The sequence below is a fragment of the Rhododendron vialii genome, chromosome 1a, assembly GCF_030253575.1.
Source record: "Rhododendron vialii isolate Sample 1 chromosome 1a, ASM3025357v1".
Taxonomy (NCBI): Eukaryota; Viridiplantae; Streptophyta; class Magnoliopsida; order Ericales; family Ericaceae; genus Rhododendron; species Rhododendron vialii.
In genome coordinates, this window is record NC_080557.1 from 2606191 (window position 1) to 2625482 (window position 19292).

The window sequence follows — 19292 nt, forward strand, 5'->3', positions numbered from 1 at the left end:
CAAAATTCACCCCACCTTTTTCCATTGCCATTTCTTGGGAGATTGGTTTGGCCTGGTCCGTCCTTGTTTGGTTTTCTAGTCTAAAAACCCCTAAAGTAAGATCTTCAATAATAATAATAATTATTATTATTATTATTTTATTTTATCTTTCCTCCTTATTACTTTCAAATATCTCATTTAAATATCAGAAAGTCTACAGTTACCGATCGGGAAATCTCGATCGGAATCCCGATGCCCCGCCGGGCACTCTTCGGCCACCGGATGGTCAATCCGATCCGTCCAATAATTCTAAAAAAAAAACCGATTGGGCCCTACGCGAGAATAAATGGCATCCGACATGTGTAAGTGGCCGATCCAAGCACTCCTTTTTTGGCAGATCCAAACACTCCGTTTTTGGCCGATCCAAACACAAAAATGGAGTGCTTGGATCGGCCACTTACACATGTCGGATGCCGTTTATTCTCACGTGAGCCCACTCAGTTTTTTTTTTTTAATTATTGGACGGATCGGATCGACGGTTCAGTGGCCGGAATGTGCCCAGAGGGGCGTCGGGATTCCGATCGGGATTTCCCGATCCGTAACTGTAGACTTACTCTTTAAATACCAGTATAACAATTCATATTCAAGATTAAAAAAAAAAAAAAAAATCATATTCCCTCCCTTATCACTTCTCGAAACACTCCTCCTGCTACTCCCCCCTCAACCATGTCCATCACCTCCAAGTTCCTCCCTCTCCATCTCTCTTTGCCAAACCCTAACCCTAAATTCCCATTTCCAACCCCCACTCTACGCCTCCTCTCTCATCCCAAGCCCCTCACAATCCGGTCCGCTAAAAAGAGGCAAAGAACCGGAAACTTGAGGTACCCATCTGAAAAAAAGAAGCTCAAATCGAAACAAAAGACCCAAATTGACGAAGCCGACAAATTTGAGGGGTTCTGGAGGCTGTACAAGCTCGAAGTCACTGTCCATAGAGACCCTGGAAAGGATTTTCTTGGCGTTTCGGATGCTTTGCTTGAACAAATTGCCAAAGCTCTCAAATTTCCGGTAAATTTTACGCGTTTCATACTCTGTTTATGGGATTGTTTAGGAAATGGAAAAGAAAACTGGGTTCGTATTATAGTCTTTTTATGGGATTGTTTGTCGACTCTCGAGCCCATTTTGATGGAGGGGTTTCGAGAGAAAAGAAAGGAAAATGGTTTTGGTTTCTTGTGAGATCACTCATTTGAGTTGAGCATTTTGATGAGAAATACAGAGAAAAGTAGAAAAAAGAATTTTTTTTGATTGGCCTTCCCCGTTCTCATCCAATCTCACAAAAAATGGTGATATTTGGCGAGAAAGGGCTCCCCTTTCTTACCTCATCCTTTCTTAGCATCCAAAGAGAAGGAGTTGCGCAGGGCTCGGTTGTAGGTTGTTCGAGCTTGCTTTTAAATTTAACGTATCTTGATATGCGTTCAAGCTTTAGTGTTTAATTAGTGCATCTCTAGCTCTTACTCTTTTGATTGACTCAGAATCTCCCTCTATACTTACACAGCCATCGACTCAGAATCATAGCAGATTGAGTTTTACTCAAAATTTTCACCAAATCAACAGACACTCCGAATTTTTGGAGACTTGTTTTGCTCCTCACAATTTATATCTATGGTTTTAATGAAGCTTTTTCTCAAATTTGTCCATCGGACTACTTCGCGGGAAATGAAGCTTTTGCTCAAATTTTTACCCAAATTTGAGTAAAAAATTTAGTAAGAGCTGGAGATGCTCTTATCTGCATGATCTCCATGTAGCTTTTCAAAAACATGTATAACAACAGCTAAATTAATAAACAATCTTGCATATTTTATTTGAGCTAGTCAAATTCCGTTCAACACCCCTTGAATGTTATACATGGGGTTAGGAAATGTTCTTCCGCTCGGTTCCTTCTGAACGGATGTTGATCAAGTCACTCTCCATCTCTCTGAGAATCAATGCAAAATAGAGAACCAATTAGCTTATGTCTAAGTCAAAACTCTCTCAAGAAAAGGAAAGTAGACAATGCTTAGTAAGCAAGTAATGGCTTATCATATAACTCTTATAGGAGAACTTACCTTGCTCCAAGTAAGCTTGTGCCCTATGACATCACCTGTAACTGTTTTCCCAAATGATGTCATGCATGATGACTGCTGAACGACAGGAAGGCGGAAACCACGTGGCCGAGCTATCCCACCGAGCATCTACATGGCACCAACCTGTCACAAGCGCCCATCCGGGTAGGACATGATCCAGTCCTGCCTGGCCCTTTAGTTATTTGCCCGCTGTACCATGGAAAGTTTAATTGTTCTCAGTTCGTTGAACCTGTACAAGTTGGTGGACCAAAATCGGGCTCCCCAATTCTTTGCCTTTCAGTGAGTTGAACTTAGCCCATTCCGTGCCGCCCAAACCATGTCCGGTCTGTTCAGCACAGTACACTATCTATTTTAGGCTTTTAGCTATCATCCTGTTAAATATCTCTATTTTCTCTTGTGAATAACATCATAGACAATCCTTGTGAATAGTTCCTAGGAAAAACTAGGGGTATTTTAGCTAGGACGAAGGCTGTTGGGGTTTCTTTTTGGGTTTTGGCTATCTTAAATAGTTAAAAAAGTCCATTTACCACGTCTGTTGCACATGCTTTTACTCATGTGGATCATTAGTCGAGCTCAATACCTTGTTTTTTGGGTATGGTATAAGCTTTTTAGCCAAGTACAGTGTACTGAGTTCGGTTTTTTAATCTTGGCTTCAAAACTTAATGAGCTTGAAAATTGTGTACGTGGTGGTATGGAGAATGCACTTGCTTAAGGCTTCCTCGAATTGCTCTATAGATTAGTCCTGGTTTTGATTTTGTCTCTATTAGTCTATTACATTTGAGATTCCATTACACCATGTTATGTGATCTTTGCTTTCTTCATCTTTATTGTTCCAGGCTGCTTCTATGTTGCCGCCAGAAGCATTCTCAGTCGTTCGGAAATCTTTTGATGCAAGGAAGGTTAGTTCACGGGCGCCCTCGTGCTCAAATTCTTCTAGCTTCAAAAGAAAATGACTAATATTTTGCTTTTTGCTAAACTTGCTTGTTTTTATTTTCCCCATGTGGTAGAGTTGCCAATGGCCTTCAACGTTTCCTTTGAAAAGAATCATTAGAATGTCCTATTTCTATGCATCATGTATTACTAGTTTGATTTATAATGCCTTCACAATAATATTGAAAATAGCTGGACTCTTAGTTGTTCGTGTACTAACACTTTGCTTTCCTTATTTTTTTTGTAGTTTCTGAAGGAGCCCAAATTTGTATATACTGTAGATATGGACGTCAACAAACTCTTGAATCTGGAACCTTGTACTTGGGACTTCATTTTTGAACTGGAACCCAAAGTTGGGGAAATAGAGCATTTGCCTCATGAAAGAGTTTCTGGTGATGTAACCAGCATAATACAAAATTATAGAAGGATCTATAATAGCACTGTTCCTATAAAAGATGGAAATAATCAACACAGTGAACCACACAAGCATCCTACTACCAAAAAACCAAGAGTGGTAGTTGTAGGGAGCGGGCCGTCTGGTTTATTTGCTTCTCTCGTGCTTGCCGAACTTGGAGCTGATGTTACTCTACTTGAAAGAGGCCAAGCAGTTGAACAAAGGGGGCGTGATATTGGTGCTTTGGTAGTTCGGAAAATTTTGCAACTCGAGAGCAATTTTTGCTTTGGGGAGGTTATATCTTGACTCTCTTTGTAATTATTAAATCTTGTTCCGTATTATTAAAGTGTTTTTTATGTAATGTTGTTGATGATTAGGTTCTTTATTTGTATGCTATTCTCTCTCATGAAATCGTAAGTTGATCAATGAACTGCATATGACTCATGTTAACTTGGACTGCATATGGTACCATATTCGATGAAATATGTTGGTTACAAATTTTCACTATAACTTAACGACTAGCCTGTGCAAGAGCAAGATGCAAGTTAAACAAACATAGAAAGATCAGCATGCAAGCTTCCCTGCTATGATACTTCCAAAAAATTGTCAAAGATTGTGATAGAACCATGTAAACATTCTTTTTAGGGGAAAATTTGAACAATAATAGCGTTTAGTCAAACCAGGTCGATACAACACTCCTACTCAAGATTCTTGAGTCTGGGATGGAGGCAGTTGACATTAGAGCTTATCATTGCTGTAATCCATAATAAGATATGTAAGGCAGTTGGCATTAAGAGCTTATTCTCTCAAATGCTATATTCCTTGAAAAACAGATAATCAGGTATGCATGTTAATTAGTTTGGCATGAACTCATCGCGCTGTGCAGCCCGCTCTCACTCATTTATCATCAAACTTTTGCTGCTACTTGCATGCTATTATAATATTATTACTGTTGTTTAGGAGAGTAAAAAGTTATAGGGTGTTAACAAACCCTAACACAAGTAAGTATTATTTATATTAATGAGACACCGTATTACAAGACTCCACTACCCGATGTGGGACAATAACTAGACGATATTCCTAACAATTACCAATATGACAGGCTTGCATATGGTATAATGTCAAGGCATCAGCTGAAATACATGATACTGATGATCTGGTTAAAGATATTAGAATCACATTGATCTCAATAGTTTTGTTCTTCACGTTTCTTAATATTTGGGTCTGTTAATCTTTCCATCTAGTATTTTATAAGAGGACACCTCTTTGATTGAGGAGTAAGGACTTATCCGTGGCAGGGCGGTGCAGGTACTTGGAGCGATGGAAAGCTAGTAACTCGAATAGGAAGGAATAGCAACAGTGTTCTGTCGGTGTGTATCATTTGTCGAATTTGTTAACTTACAACTTCATTCTTGTTAGTTGTATGATTTGTTCTGTGGCTCTGTCGGTGTGTTATCATTTGTCGAATTTAGTAACTTACAACATAAAGTGTTTTGCTTCGGAAATATTTTCATGTAAAACTTTTTAGTTTAGGAACTTTGTCGTTCCTCTCTTTTTTCGGGGTTTGGCTGAGACCTCAACAGAAGTTCTAAACAAAAGGGAAAAAAAAACAAAGCTGTCAAATACTTGGATTGACAGAAGAGTACTTTCAAGGGCAACTATAAAGTGAGCAATGCATTAGTGAACCTCTCTTCACCACCACCATCCCCCCCCCCCCCCCCCCCCCCCCCCCCCCTTCAGCTCTCTCTCTCTCTCTCTGCATGTCAGAATGTTGGTCTCTTCTGTTTTTCATTTTTTCCCTCATGGTCGGTGGAAAGAAGCGTTGACCTAGTGCATGGCTCCGTGTTTTGGAAAATGACTTGTTGAAGTTTTACTACCTAAGTTTTTTATGAACCCATTTGGTGTGACTTTTTTTCCTGAAAAATATTTGCACTTTGGCATATCCAACCATCTAATGAGTTATGAAGCTATTAGTACCATCAGAAAGTGTTACACTTTATCCACAGGTTATGAAAACTTTAGTCACTTTTGGAGCTCCAGAAAATATCTTGTTTGATGGGAAGCCCCATTTGGGAACTGACAGATTGGTTCCACTATTACGCAACTTTCGGCAGTATCTGCAAAGATTGGGGGTGAGGCACAGTTTTCTTCCCAGAGTGCCCTAGACACAGAAACACATAGTTTCAAACTTCTTTATGAAAATTTATTCCAATACTTGTTTCTATTATTCTAATATGTTTTCTCATGTTATGTGCTTAGGTGGATATTAGGTTTGGGACAAGGGTAGATGACTTGCTTGTGGAGAATGGAAATGTTGTGGGGGTCGAAGTTTGTGACTCGAGAAGCAACTTGAAGTTTAATAGCCAGAAGTTGGGATGTGATGCAGCTGTACTAGCAGTTGGACATTCTGCCCGTGATATATATCAAATGCTTCTCTCTCATGATACGATCCTGGTTCCTAAAGAATTTGCTGTTCGTTTCTCTGTTAATATTCGTGTCATCTTTGCGTCATGCATTTATTATTTTTCTCTCATATCATGACATCTGCATTCATTTCTGAGTCAACACGGAAAAACAGAACTACGCACCATGTGGCCGGACCACTCTATGTCTCGATCTCTTTGTGTGTGGGCATGTGATTGTAATTGTACACAGGTGCGTCGACGGGTGCCACTTGTGTGTATCTATTAACATGTGCATGTGGTTCATGCCACAGTTCAAGATTAATGGAGTAACAGTTTACTGTTTCCTATTCTATTGTGATCATAGTATGATAGAATCGATATCACCTCCTTCATCATCAACCACCGGATGGTATCAAGACAAGCAGGCTTGATCATATCCCAAAGAGCCCAACCATTACCTCCTTCAGTTTTTAGAAACTCGACATGATACCAATTCATTAGAGGCAATTACAGCATTATCAAGAGTACGTTGAAACAGAAATCTAAAACCAGAAGGATTTTCATCATTTTTGACAACTGTAACACATTTTCCATTTTAAGCAATTTTTTTTTTTGGTAGCTTCTTTTTTGGCTCTTATGATCCCGGCTAATGTAGATATTACCCAACCCCTGCTCCCACAAGGAAAGAAGAGGGAAGGGCTGTGGAACCAGCTTGGTGAGTGGCTTGGTGAGGAATGTTTATTGTACCTGAAGTAAAAAAATTGAGGGGAAGGCATTTAAATGGTAACAGAGTAAAGAACGTCAAATGAGCAGGGTAGAATTCTGTTTGCTATGCATGTAGGGCTCTTCTTCCATAGTTCCATATCAGTTAAGACATTGGCTCTGTGCACTTTGGTTTTATCAAGATGCTAGTATTATCCTCAATTATTTGTGGAAAGTTGTTACAAGTGCTCTATTTTACATTTTTGTAGTTTGGATATGTGGGGATTGATATTTTCTCTAAGTCTGTCAGTTATGTTCTTATTATTGTTACTTCTTTTTTCTTTTAGTATTGACTTACGTGACTTAACAGGTTGGTTTGCGTATTGAGCATCCTCAAGAACTAATAAACGGCATACAGGTTGGTTCAAGTTTTAGAGAACGTGTTCATGTCAACTCTATTATACCCTAATTTTCAAGGAGGCAAAACAAAGGGAAAATGGGAACAAAATTTAACATAGCCTGCCGAGTATACCTTCAGAGAAGATTTAAGAGTAATGAAGTAGTTACCCAGCATAGAGAAAAGACAATTATTTGTTGAATTTGATGTTTTAGTGACGATTCAGACTGTTTTTTACGGAGCATTAGACAATACCTATTAACGAGTACTTACCAAAAAAAAAAAACCTATTAACGTGCAGTATGCTGAATTGGCTGTTGAAGTCCGCAGTGGGCGTGGGAGAATACCCGTTGCTGATTACAAAGTAGGCAAGTATATTAGTGGAGACGATGCTGATGAACACTTTGATTCTGGACCTATGAAGCGTAGTTGTTATTCCTTCTGCATGTGTCCTGGTGGGCAGGTAATCTCCTTATGATATTCCTGCTAGTAACTGTGACAAACCTCTTAGTTTTTCTTACTTGATTTTACTGGCACCTATGTTTCCATTTTTCCTTACCTCACTGTATTTGATGATCGTTTTTTACTTGACGCACCAGAAATGCATGATTACATTCATTTAGGATCACATCATCGGAAATATGTACATTCTATTCCAGTAACTTATTTAGCATCTACTTACCCAAAAAAACTTATTTAGCATCCTTCCAAAAACCAATTGGAAGGATGAGAAATAATCTATCAAACACTGGCATATTTGGGTAATCGGTTTAGAGATGCTTTCATAATTGAAATGCCAAGAATATTACAGGCTAGATTTGGAACAGGATTTTGTTTATTTTCCACTGAACGGCCAAAACATTTCTCTGAAACTGTAATGGAACAGTAGCGGAGTGTGACTTCCCGTGTTTCCACCCAAAATACTCTGAAACATATGGAACACTTGTAAACATGCCAAAGCATTGACTTGTTTTGAAACCTATTGGAAAAATCCAACAATGACAGTTTCAGATGGAGTATTTCCAAAGTCAATTGACATTTCTCTTGTGCATCTGAAACTTTCCTCATCCTTGATATTCCTAACCAACTGAAGCAATATTCCGTAACCCAGTTTTGATCCTTGGCCATGTGATAGATAATTCGGTGTGTGGAGAGGATGGAAATCTTCATTCCTGAGTTCATGTGTATGGGATCTAACAGGACACTTGCAGGTTGTTCTCACTACTACAAATACGTCAGAACTATGTATCAATGGCATGTCATTCTCTCGACGTGCGTCTAAGTGGGCAAATGCAGCCCTCGTTGTTACCGTCTCATCTAAGGATTTTGAGTCTCTAAATTTCCATGGACCTGTAGCAGGAGTTGAATTTCAGGTAGTTTTGGTGTTCTATATTCATCTTCACTTGGTTTGTTTCATTATTTTTTTGCAAATCTTAACCCAACTGTTCGGTTAAAGCTATCTTCCTGCTCAATCAAATGTCTTTTGGCCGTGGAATTTGTTTGTTTACATGCTATGAGTCTATTACAGTTTTATTTCATGGAAAGCAGTTCCTTCATTTTTTCCTTGTCATACCCCTTTAAACTTTAGTTTGAACCTCTGCCACCATTATCCAGAGAGAATTTGAGAGAAGAGCGGCTACAATGGGAGGGGGCAATTTTCAGGTGCCTGTGCAAACAGTTACTGATTTTCTGGAAAACAAGTTGTCGGGTAAAGCATTTTTTTCTTTCCTAATACCTAATTTCTTACTTTCAAATCTGTATCTAAACTAAATTGCCTTGGATGCTCAGGAGCATCTATACCACCCTCGAGTTATCGACTGGGAGTTAAGGCAGCCAGCCTCCATGAATTGTTTCCAAGTTATATAACGGAGGCTTTACAAAGTTCAATCTTGACGTTTGAGAATGAGGTTTTCTTTTAATCTTCATTTGCTTTATTTTAAATGCACGAGATTCATAGTTCAAACTACCATTTCCCCCTCTAAAAATTGGAATTTCAGTTACCAGGATTCATCTCCAGCAATGCTCTTCTTCATGGGGTAGAGGTAACCCCTTTCAGTTTTGCGGCTTTTCATCCTTGTTTTCTACTTCCATTTTTGGCTTCCTATTTAGATAGCGTTTATTCAATTCAGGACGGTATTATCTGGCCCTTGTTTCTGGATCTGCCGTTCCATTTTCCAGTGTCGACGAATCATAGTACTTTTTTCCTTATGAATGACTGAGCATTTTAGAATACTTCCCTTTTTCTTTTCCCAGACAAGAACCAGTTCTCCTGTCAAAATTCCCCGCAGCGCTGAGACATACGAGTGCACATCATTAAAAGGACTCTACCCAATTGGAGAAGGAGCAGGTTATGCAGGTGGGATTGTGAGCGCTGCTGTTGATGGGATGTATGCTGGTTTTGCTTTGGCAAAAAGTCTAGACCTCTACCGGGGCAGCATAGAGTCAGTTTTCGGCAAGGCTAAGAGTTCTGGATTCACAAGTTACTAATGGATTTCGGCCATTTCATTCTTGTATGTAGTTGGCATAGATTTTTGGTTGCCGATTTTTTTTTTTTTCAATTGAGAAATTTTGCATTCCGTTCATAATTTGTATCAGCAACCTGTAAAAGGGATTGTTATAAAAAAATGCCTCTCAATTTTTATCTTTTTATTTTATTGTGTCATCAAATGGCTCTTCTTATAATGTCAACAAGTGTATGAGTCATCGCTAGACATAGTAGAAATCTAAGATAAAAGAGTTGGCCTGATGATTTAAGGAGCAGGACAGTAACCCTTCCCTCCTAGGACAGACCCCATGCTAGTGGATGGTGGGATTAGACCCAAAGATTAATCAAAGTACGCATAAGTTGGTCCAGATATTTAAATTGTTAAAAAAGAAATATGAGATAAAGTAGTCTTGTGTCCTCAACCGTTGGAAGGGAATACCATGATCTCCCATAGGACGGACGTACTGAAAATTTTCTTTCTTGTTTTGGTCTGTTCTTTTCTTGTTTGTGCTGGATGTGTAATGTTATGTAGGGGTGAGCATGGTCCGAATTGGTTCGGTTTCATACTAAACTAAGAATCAAACTAATACTTACGGATTATGAATTTGGAAAACTAAACCAACCACAAAAGGCATAAAACCAAATCAATCAAAATCATTAAAATACGGTTCGGTTTCTATTTTAAATCATGATTTGCTTTGGACTAAGCTATTGTCTTCAACAAAAATTTAAAGTACTTAACATTATGAAGATAAATTAAAAAATACATATATTTAAACCAATTCCATTCAAATTATTAAAACACACTAATATCAACCAATTAATTAAGAGTAGGATCCCAAAAATTGCCTCAAGTCTTAAACTAAGAAAATAAAATGCTAGTAAGTCACTAAAATGAACCAACTAAGAATACCAACTACTAAACATCTTAAGAAAGCTTAACCAAATATAAGGCCAAAAATAATTCCTAAAACTATTGAATTGAAATGAGGCAGCAAAATGGCAGTAATAGAAGTATCGTAGAAACCAACTTGTGATATCACTCCACATCAAGGTTCATATATCACTCCACATCAAGGTTCATATCATTATCTTGGCAGTGAAGGAAAATTAAATATTGCGGTGGATTTAATTGGATCAATAAATTAAGAAAGTAGTTGACTAAAGCTCTCATATTTATTGGGCGGATCATAATTAATTTATATATATATATATATATATATGTATGTATGTATTATACTATTCGGATTGGTTTGGAATCATAACCGTAAATGTGAATCCACAAACTAAAATATATAACACGGTTTCTAATTTTTTTAAACCATGACCAAACCATATTACTAAAAACCCAAACCAAAACCAGAACCAAACCTTCCAGTTTGGATTGATTTGGACTGGATTCGCGATTTGATGGGGTTTTTGCATAGCCCTAATGTTATGTGCTATATTTTCTTCTTAGGCTCCGTTTTTTCGATGTAAAATGTTTTCCAGTAAAATACTTTGCTCATTTTCCATCATTAATTTGTTTGGCAAAAACAATGTAAAATATTTTTCAAAGTAAAACATTTTACCCTATATGACTGAAAATGTTTTCCTTTCAAATTGCCTGTAAGTCAATTTACGCCGGCCTTCTCTCTCACTTTCTTCACCCCTACACTCCTGGAAATTAAACTCTGGAGAGGTTAGTAACCTTAAATGAAGTGCATAGGCAAAGATCATTGGATATCTTCCCTTTCCTTCCTTATACTAGTATTTATCATGCTATGATTTGTTATGGTAAATTTATTTGTTTACCAAACATTGAAAAATACTTTACACAAAAATTATTTGTTCCAAAATCATTAACAAAAAAACAATTTATGATGTAAAATATTTTACGTCGGAACAAACGAGCCTAAATGAAATTTTTTTTTCATTTGCCGAAAAAGGAAAAAAAAGAAAAGTCGTTTTGGCAGAGCGGAAACCAAACACTGATGTGGTTTCTATGTTTCTTCTGTTATGAGATTTTTCTACTATAATTTGGGATTTTGCATTTCAAGTTGTTTGCTATGCAAAACTCTTATATTATGTGGGCTCCACACACTTTCAGTGAGTGCGTGTGCAAATTTAAGGCCTGATTGTTAAACTTTAGGCTCTAGCATTAATTAAGGCGTCGCTATCTGGTGTGAAAACCTAGTTATCAAAAGAAAAAAGTGTGCAAATTGTACATGGTTATAGCGTAGTTACTACAGATTTCTCTACTTCGGGAATTTTTACAAGTTTTGAGCGTTCAAAAACCATGTTGTTAGTCAGATCTTGAGAAAATGCAATTGGTTTTAACTCAAACGGGTTGGCCTCGTAGTCAAGGCATGAAATTTAGGGGAATGCTCAATCTTAACGTCTCAAGTTCAAAATTTCTGTAGTGTTATCAGCTCTTTTGGGGGTTCTGTCCATACAGAGTTTTGCTTGACTTTAAATGGGGCATCCGTTGATATACTTATCGATGTTTGGTCAAGCTGATTTAATTTTTGATATATCTATTGATGTTGGGTCAAGCTAATTTTTTTATAGATATATACTATTCTGTGAACACTACAAAATGAACGGTTCAGATTATTACGACAAACTATCGATGGAGCCCACACATGGAGGGGTGCAAATCCCACGTTTGCACCTCCTCCGTAAACAAGTTAATCTCTTATGGGAAGAAACATATATATGTATTTAATGTGAACGATAACATCCTTACAAACCAAGTCTGATCTAAGAGAATTCTTTCATTATTTTATGTTGAAAAACCACATAAGGTAATCCCCAGGATCGGCCTGGTAGTCTTGTCTTTGGTCTTAGGTCTAATTTTTTTGTCTATCAACTTCCGGGGTCACCTCACATCTCGTAAGCATGGAAAGTGCTGTGGGAGGGACTGTAAAGATTATTCCGAGGTGCATGCAAACTGGATCAGAACACCCTATATTACCAAGAAAACAAAAACAACTGCATATGGTCGTCAATGATACGAGAAAATTCAAGAATGCTTTGTAATTAAGAGACGTACAACACGCATAAACAAAATGGATGTGTAGTTGGAATCGTGTCATCGTGATGGTGAAGTTAGAAACGAGAACAATGACGGATTAGTAGAGAGTTGTTGCAAATTGATGTTTAAGATTAGTTGGGTGAGAATTGATTGAGATGTTTTGATCACATCCAAAGGCCATCATTAACTAAAAATGATGAGATTTGCATTAATGAAAGTCTCGGGTTATCTTGCGCGCACCTTGGACAATTTCTCTCACCGTCATTTCATACGCTTACGCGTGGAGGTGAGGTGACCCCAAGAGTTGTTAGCAGAGAGAATCAAACCTTAGACCTTAGGATGAACCAAACACCTAACTCTCAGGCCAATTAGACCACTTGATCAACCCCTTAAGATTATATTAATATAATATGTTATGGTAAAAATGTGGTAAAAAGATACGAGGGTCCGTTTCTTTGATAGATTAATGGACAAATAGTAAAGAGCTATATAATCTCGTGCAATATACAGCCTCATGTGACCAATAGTGATGTGATTTATAATATCACACACACTCCATATGCTATATCATATATCTGACAGACATTTAATCTATTTTGTAAAGAAATTGACCAAATATTGGTTCTGTGGCTTGCCTTGGAAATATAATCTAATCTGATGTTTATATCTCATTAACAAAACAAGTTCTGAATTTACTGAATTCAAAACTACACAACTCTTGACAGAGTGGAGTATATAGTAACAAAAAATTCATACAACCGACCTCAATTAAGTGAATTTTATTTAGTTTCGTACATTTTTGATACCTAAACATCATTTGAGATGATTTTTCCTATCAAAATAATCAAAACCCACTTGACAACTTGTAATTTGGAACATCATGACATGCGTTGAGCCACCATAGGGCTCTTTCAAAGAAAAAAAAAAGAAAGGCTTTTCAAAGAAAAAGAAAGGGCAAATTATATTTTGCCCCCTCTAACAATTACCCGGTTACACTATGCCCCCTCTAACTATTTTTTTTGGCACTTAACTACCTTTAACTACCAAAACCTAGTAAATAGTAGATGTTGTTAACGGTGCAAGCGAAATCCCATTTATACCCTACGACATATATGGCGATGCAATTGGGACGAAGAAATCAGCCATAATCTCAATGTACTTCCTTTTCAACCAAACTACCCATTCCACAAATCAAGAAGAAGAATGTTTATTCCCTTACAGATCCACCTTGTAGCACCACCTATGCCATCGACTAATGCCACAACCCTTGATGGCACAGCAAGAGATGCCGCGAACACCAGCTACCGCCGATTGGGATCACAGTCATCAATTCAACGGATGTACCCATCTACGGCCTTCCCCAACGCCACCACGACCTCCCCCACCGACTGCCTCTACTACACCGTCACCCGGATTTGGCTCCTCCTTGCCTCCCTGCTCTCTCTCTCACACACACACACGCACACATAGTACCTCTGTGTTTTTATCATCCATAGAGAACCTTAAAAGAAACCCAGAAAATCAAACTGATATCTTTTAGATCTCGGGGCTGGTTGTGTGGTGGTTGTTGTCTGTGGTGTAGTGGAATTTACGGTGGTGGTAATGGTGCTAGTGGTGGTCATTGATCTTGTAATCTGCCAATAACAGAAAGGGGTGATATGGGATTGTTTTGTGGGGAAATTCGTTGTGATTTGGGGAAGAAGGGTTTGAAAAAATCATGCAGTTCTTTGTTGCTCTGACTGCATCTTTGTTCAAATGGATCTGAGAAAAATTGAAATTGGTCTTCTTGTGATTGGAAGCCGGATGAAAGGTGGGTGTCGTGGCTGCAAGAAGCGGTTGTGGTAGTGTCGGCGGCAGCGGCGGCAGCGGCGTCGCAGCCTCTGACCACCGCATGAAGATCCCACATCCCAGTCGTCCTTCATATCTATTTATGCCTTGTTTCCTCTGGTCTAGTGAGAGAGAGAGAGAGGTAGGTTTGTCTTGGAATTGGGATAGAAGATAGATGGCTAACGGAAGTAGCCTTTTCCATCCGATTCATAACAGATGGAAAACAGAAGTAGCATTTCCATTAGTTAGAGGTGGCTAAGTGCCAAAAATAAAAGTTCGAGAGGATAAAGTGTCTGCGAGATATAGTTTGAAGGGGTCAACTAAAATTTTCCCAAAAAGAAATGCTAAATCACTGGGCCCCTGACCCGTGGAGTAGGCAAATCCAAAAATAAAAACCCAATAGGAGTTCAAGACTCCATTATCTTCACCAAAGACTTCTCCCTATCTCCCCCTCCTTTTCTCTTCTCCATTTATTTAACAACAGGTATACACCGGAAAACTACGGTATTGAGCTAATCAATCAGGCGGCGTAGACCGGTATATCCGAGAAAAGGCGGTTGAAACCGGAAAACTGACGGGAACATAATTGGAACTACCGAGTAGTGCTAATTTGAGTCCCAAAAGGTACGTAAGGTGTTCACAACCTTGGTTTCATGTAAGGGTTCTCTGATATTATTCCAGTTGATTTCATTTAAAATTTTAGTTTCTTGTCTTGGACCTTTCTCTATTTGTGTGTGTTTGGCATGCCTTTATGCTTAGGTATTTTTCATAAAATGAAAATTAGCCTTCAGTAATCTTTTGAAGTTTATAGACGATATTTGATGATAAAAAATGAATTTGTCTAGACGAATGGAATAAAGAAAAGAAAATGGATGGTAAAATATTATTTCGCGTTCCTTTTTCAAATTCATCCCCTCATCACGAATCAACAAAGTAAAAAGATAGGGAAAAAAAAAAAAAAAACTTCACAAAATATGAAAACACGATTAAGGATAAGGCTTTGTTTGTAAAACAATTTTGCAAAAAATAAAATTTGGTTTTTATTTTTCAGTATTTGGTTGATAGTTGTACCATGATATAGGTATGTATGTATATATAGTCCCTTACGAAAAGACGTGCAATTTTGATACCAAAAAATAAAATACTTCTACACATAATTATTCAAATTTCTTTGCACCCCATTAAAGAACTCATGAAGTACTTTATTTTTTTATGTAAAGAATTTTAAAAAATGATAATTGGAAGTACTTTATTTTTTTATTCGAAAATTGCATGACTTTTCGCAAGGAATGAGCAATTTGGGACGGAGGGAGTACAAAATTTTGTCATCTTTGATATATAAGAAAGTACAGGGTTAGGTGTGGATGGGATTAGGACTGTGAGAGAGCTCAATAAAGTGATGGAATTATTAGTCAAGCAAGCAAGCGAAGCGAAGTTCGGAAAACAACTTACCACATTTTCAAACAAAAAACATTTTCAATCATATCAAGTAAAATGTTTTACCTGATAAAATATTTTTCTATCTTTTGCACAATCAAATACTAAAAAATAAGTACAGTAAAATATTCTACAAATTTTGGAAAAAACAAACGCAAAAATGAGTTTATTTTTGCATTTTAGTCCCAACTTATCGAGAACTTAAAATTCTTCTCCCTCTCTCTAGAATGGTGACGTTGAAGGCTTCCTACACAGTGAAACCAGCGGAGCCGAAACCATCAGAACTCATGTACTTATCAGAATTCGATCAAGTCATTGCAACAACTCATGTGCCTACAGTATACTTCTATAGACCGATCAGTGATCGGTCACTTGTTTTAAACCCAATAGAGATTCTCAAAAACTCCCTAACCAAAGCACTAACCATATTTTACCCACTCGCTGGCCGCCTCCAATGGACCGGAAGGGGCCGCCTTGAGCTCAATTGCAACTCCATGGGCGCTCTATTTTTGGAAGCAGAGTCAGAGGCTAAAATCGACGACTTCGGAGACTTCACTCCGACTTCAGAAACCAGAGCTCTGATACCATATGTAGACTATAATAAGCCTATTGATGAGTTGCCATTGCTTTTGGTGCAAGTAACAAAGTTTAGTTGTGGTGGAATTAGTCTTGGCTTGGGCATGTCACATGTGCTTGTCGACGGCCGATGTATAGCTCACTTTGTTTCTGAGTGGGCGAGGATTGCCCGCGGCGAGGAACCTGAAAACTTACCGTTTCTTGATCGGACGGTATTAAAATTGGAGGAGGATGATCTGACACCGCCGAGATTTGATCACTTGGAGTTCAGCAAGCCGCCGATGTTGATTGGCCAAACGGATAACTTAGAAGAGCGGAAGAAGGAAACGACCGTGGTGATGTTGAAATTGAGCAAAGAACATATTCAAAAGCTGAAGAAAGAGGCTAATGAGTTCCCAAGTGTTTACACTAGTAGTAAGCCTTTCACCAGGTACTTCCTCTTTTCCTTTTTAAGTGTCCCGCTTCCTAACTCCAACTTATTAAGAAAATATTATCATTACACATTTCACATCAACTTTTATCTCTATTTTCCCTATTACCTTATATAAAGACATCATCATTACACTTTTACTTACTAATTTTTCAAAATAAAATTCACTTTTAGGGGCAAAATGGAAAATGTATCAACTTTTACCAACTAACTTTACAAAATGAACATTTATTAAGGGACAGTCCAAAATGGAATACTAGACTTTAAAAAGGGGACGGAGGGAGAATATAATATGATCCCATGTGGTTTGTAATTGGGTGGTCTTGGCCACCGCCGCATGATGCCCATTGCCCAACAAGAGTTTAGGGCATCATATGATGGTGCCTAGGGCATGGGATAATTACTCTTTAACAGTACCACACATTATGTGAAGTTCACATCTAAGTGTATGGACTTTAAATATGTGTAGTGTTGAGAGGTGTTGAGCCACCACGTGACGGTGCCCTAAGACGACTGAATAATTACTCTTATTTTTGTCTTTTTGAATCATGACTTTTTTCATTAAAAATTGTCATAATTCATTTTGTATTGAGAAGAGGAATAAAAAACTAAAAAACATAGATCAAATTTGAAAAACTCTGCCAGCAAAAATAAATTTGTTTAAATTTTTTCAAGCAGTTGAGCTTTACTTTTGGAGTTGTTTGATAATCCAAATTCAACAATTAATACTAAATGGATCAAGTAATAAGTGATTTTTTTTCATTCGTTAATCATAATCTACTCTATATTAGGGGATTTGGAGAGGAGGATGGATGCTTACGGGAATTGAACTCTAACCATGTGCATGAGATTATAAGGAAAGCACCTACTGCACTCCACTCCACTCCACTTGCAAGTAATAAGTGATTAAGTGTGTATAATAACCAAAGAGAAAATTGATGTTATATCCCTTCGACTTTGAGTGAAAATTCACTTTAGTCTTTCACATTTCAATTTGGACAAATATATACTTGCATTTTGGAATTGATTTCAATGTCATCCATATGTTGGTTGCCGTTTGTTTTTTGGACGGTGAATGGTCTTCTCCACCCCACCCACCCCCCCCCGGTAACCACCACTCTAGCACGGTCACACACTCCACCACCACCAACAGTACTACTGCACCATTCCCACCACAATCACCACCACCACACAACCACTCCACCACCACCACTAGTACTACTGCACCATTGCCACCACAATCACCATTACCACACAACCACTCCACCACCGGCGCCCCTACAACTACCATCACTCCATCCCTAAAGCGAAAAATAGTTCAAAATATTAAATATGTACGTATTAATGTCTTTTGAGTTTGAACTTAATGTTGTCTTTTTTAACAAAAATGCTACCCGCACAACTGTTGTGTTGGTTGTGCACCTAATTCTGACCATCCAAATTTTTAATCTAGTATATAGTGGTCCGTTTTTTTCATTTTCCGATGCTGGCCGAGAGTCTCGAGACAAGCATTTATACGAGATTTCATAGTTTGACCAAAAACTACAGGAAGCAAATTACGCTAATGAGTGCGATTCTATATGGTATGATGATGAAACCTCTTATTACCAGGTATGAGGCTGTGACTGCACACATGTGGAGGTGTACATCCAAGGTAAGGCTGCACGAAATTGAGCAACTAACAAGCGTGCGCTTTACCGTGGACTTTCACAGCCGGATGGTACCGCCATTGCCAAAGCACTATTTCGGGAATGCAGTCTTACCGATGAGATCAGCAACGGTCACCTCAGGAGAGCTGCTGCTGAAGCCGTTAGGATATGGCTGTAGCAAGATAAGGGAAGCCATAGAGAAGGTAACAGACGAGTACGTAAGGTCATCTCTAGCTTACTTGAAAAGGGAAAAGGATTTGTCCAAGTTGAGGTACTCTCATGTCGTGGGATCTACGCAAGGAGTTTTCCTTGGCAACCCGAACATTGTAATCACTAGTTGGATCGGGTTGCCTTGGTGTGGTGTTGATTTCGGATGGGGAAAGGAAATTTACATGGGACCCGGAACGGTTGGGTTGGACGGGAAGTCGTTCGTATTTCTCAGCCGTGACGAAGATGGTTCTTTCGACGCCCCATTTCGGTTGCAGGTTGAACATATGGATGCCTTCAAGAAGTTCTTCTACGAGAATATTTGAGGGCCGCATCAATGTTTTGCTCAAGTTTCCTTTGTAGTAATCTTGATTAGGGATAATGTGCCAATTGTGTGTGCATGTGAGTGCCCCTTGGGGGAGTGATTTGTGCAAGAGATGTGTGACCGTGAGTGAGAAGTGTTTGTATTAAAATTTGCATATTTTTTAAAATTGATTAATGAAATAGAGTTATTTGAGTTGTCATAATTAAACTAGAACCATGTGCTATATTTTCTTCTTAATGAATTAAGATTTTTTCTTTTGCAAAAAAAAAAAAAGAGAAAAGAAAAAAAAAAAAAAAAAGAAGGAAAAGTCGTTTTGGCAGAGCAGAAACCAAAAACTGATGTGGTTTCTATGTTTCTTCTATTGTTGTGAGATTATTCTATAATTTGGGATTTTGCATTACAAGGTGTTTGCT

At 38.1% G+C, this 19292-nt stretch overlaps 2 protein-coding genes across 3 annotated transcripts; both read left to right on the forward strand.

The window, feature by feature from the left end:
• The first annotated feature begins 629 nt into the window (after nt 1–629).
• LOC131303224 (uncharacterized) lies at nt 630–9576 on the forward strand. 2 transcript variants are annotated; one of them, XM_058329991.1, is made up of 13 exons: nt 630–1044; nt 2936–2998; nt 3277–3717; nt 4722–4793; nt 5430–5555; nt 5683–5895; nt 6901–6948; nt 7229–7390; nt 8139–8300; nt 8542–8635; nt 8716–8834; nt 8925–8969; nt 9181–9576. In XM_058329991.1, the coding sequence occupies exons 1-13, from the start codon at nt 706–708 to the stop codon at nt 9412–9414; spliced, it is 2118 nt and encodes a 705-aa protein (XP_058185974.1). In that variant the 5' UTR covers nt 630–705; the 3' UTR covers nt 9415–9576. The 2 variants fall into 2 exon arrangements, with proteins under 2 accessions (XP_058185974.1, XP_058185982.1); XM_058329999.1 differs by lacking the exon at nt 4722–4793 and having other exon boundaries at nt 637–1044.
• Nucleotides 9577–14637: 5061 nt separating this feature from the next.
• On the forward strand, nt 14638–19086 carry LOC131303234 (spermidine hydroxycinnamoyl transferase-like). The gene is made up of 3 exons (XM_058330011.1): nt 14638–14879; nt 15919–16698; nt 18310–19086. Exons 2-3 carry the CDS (start codon nt 15920–15922, stop codon nt 18878–18880), a joined length of 1350 nt encoding a protein of 449 aa, XP_058185994.1. The 5' UTR covers nt 14638–14879; nt 15919; the 3' UTR covers nt 18881–19086.
• Nucleotides 19087–19292: the final 206 nt, after the last annotated feature.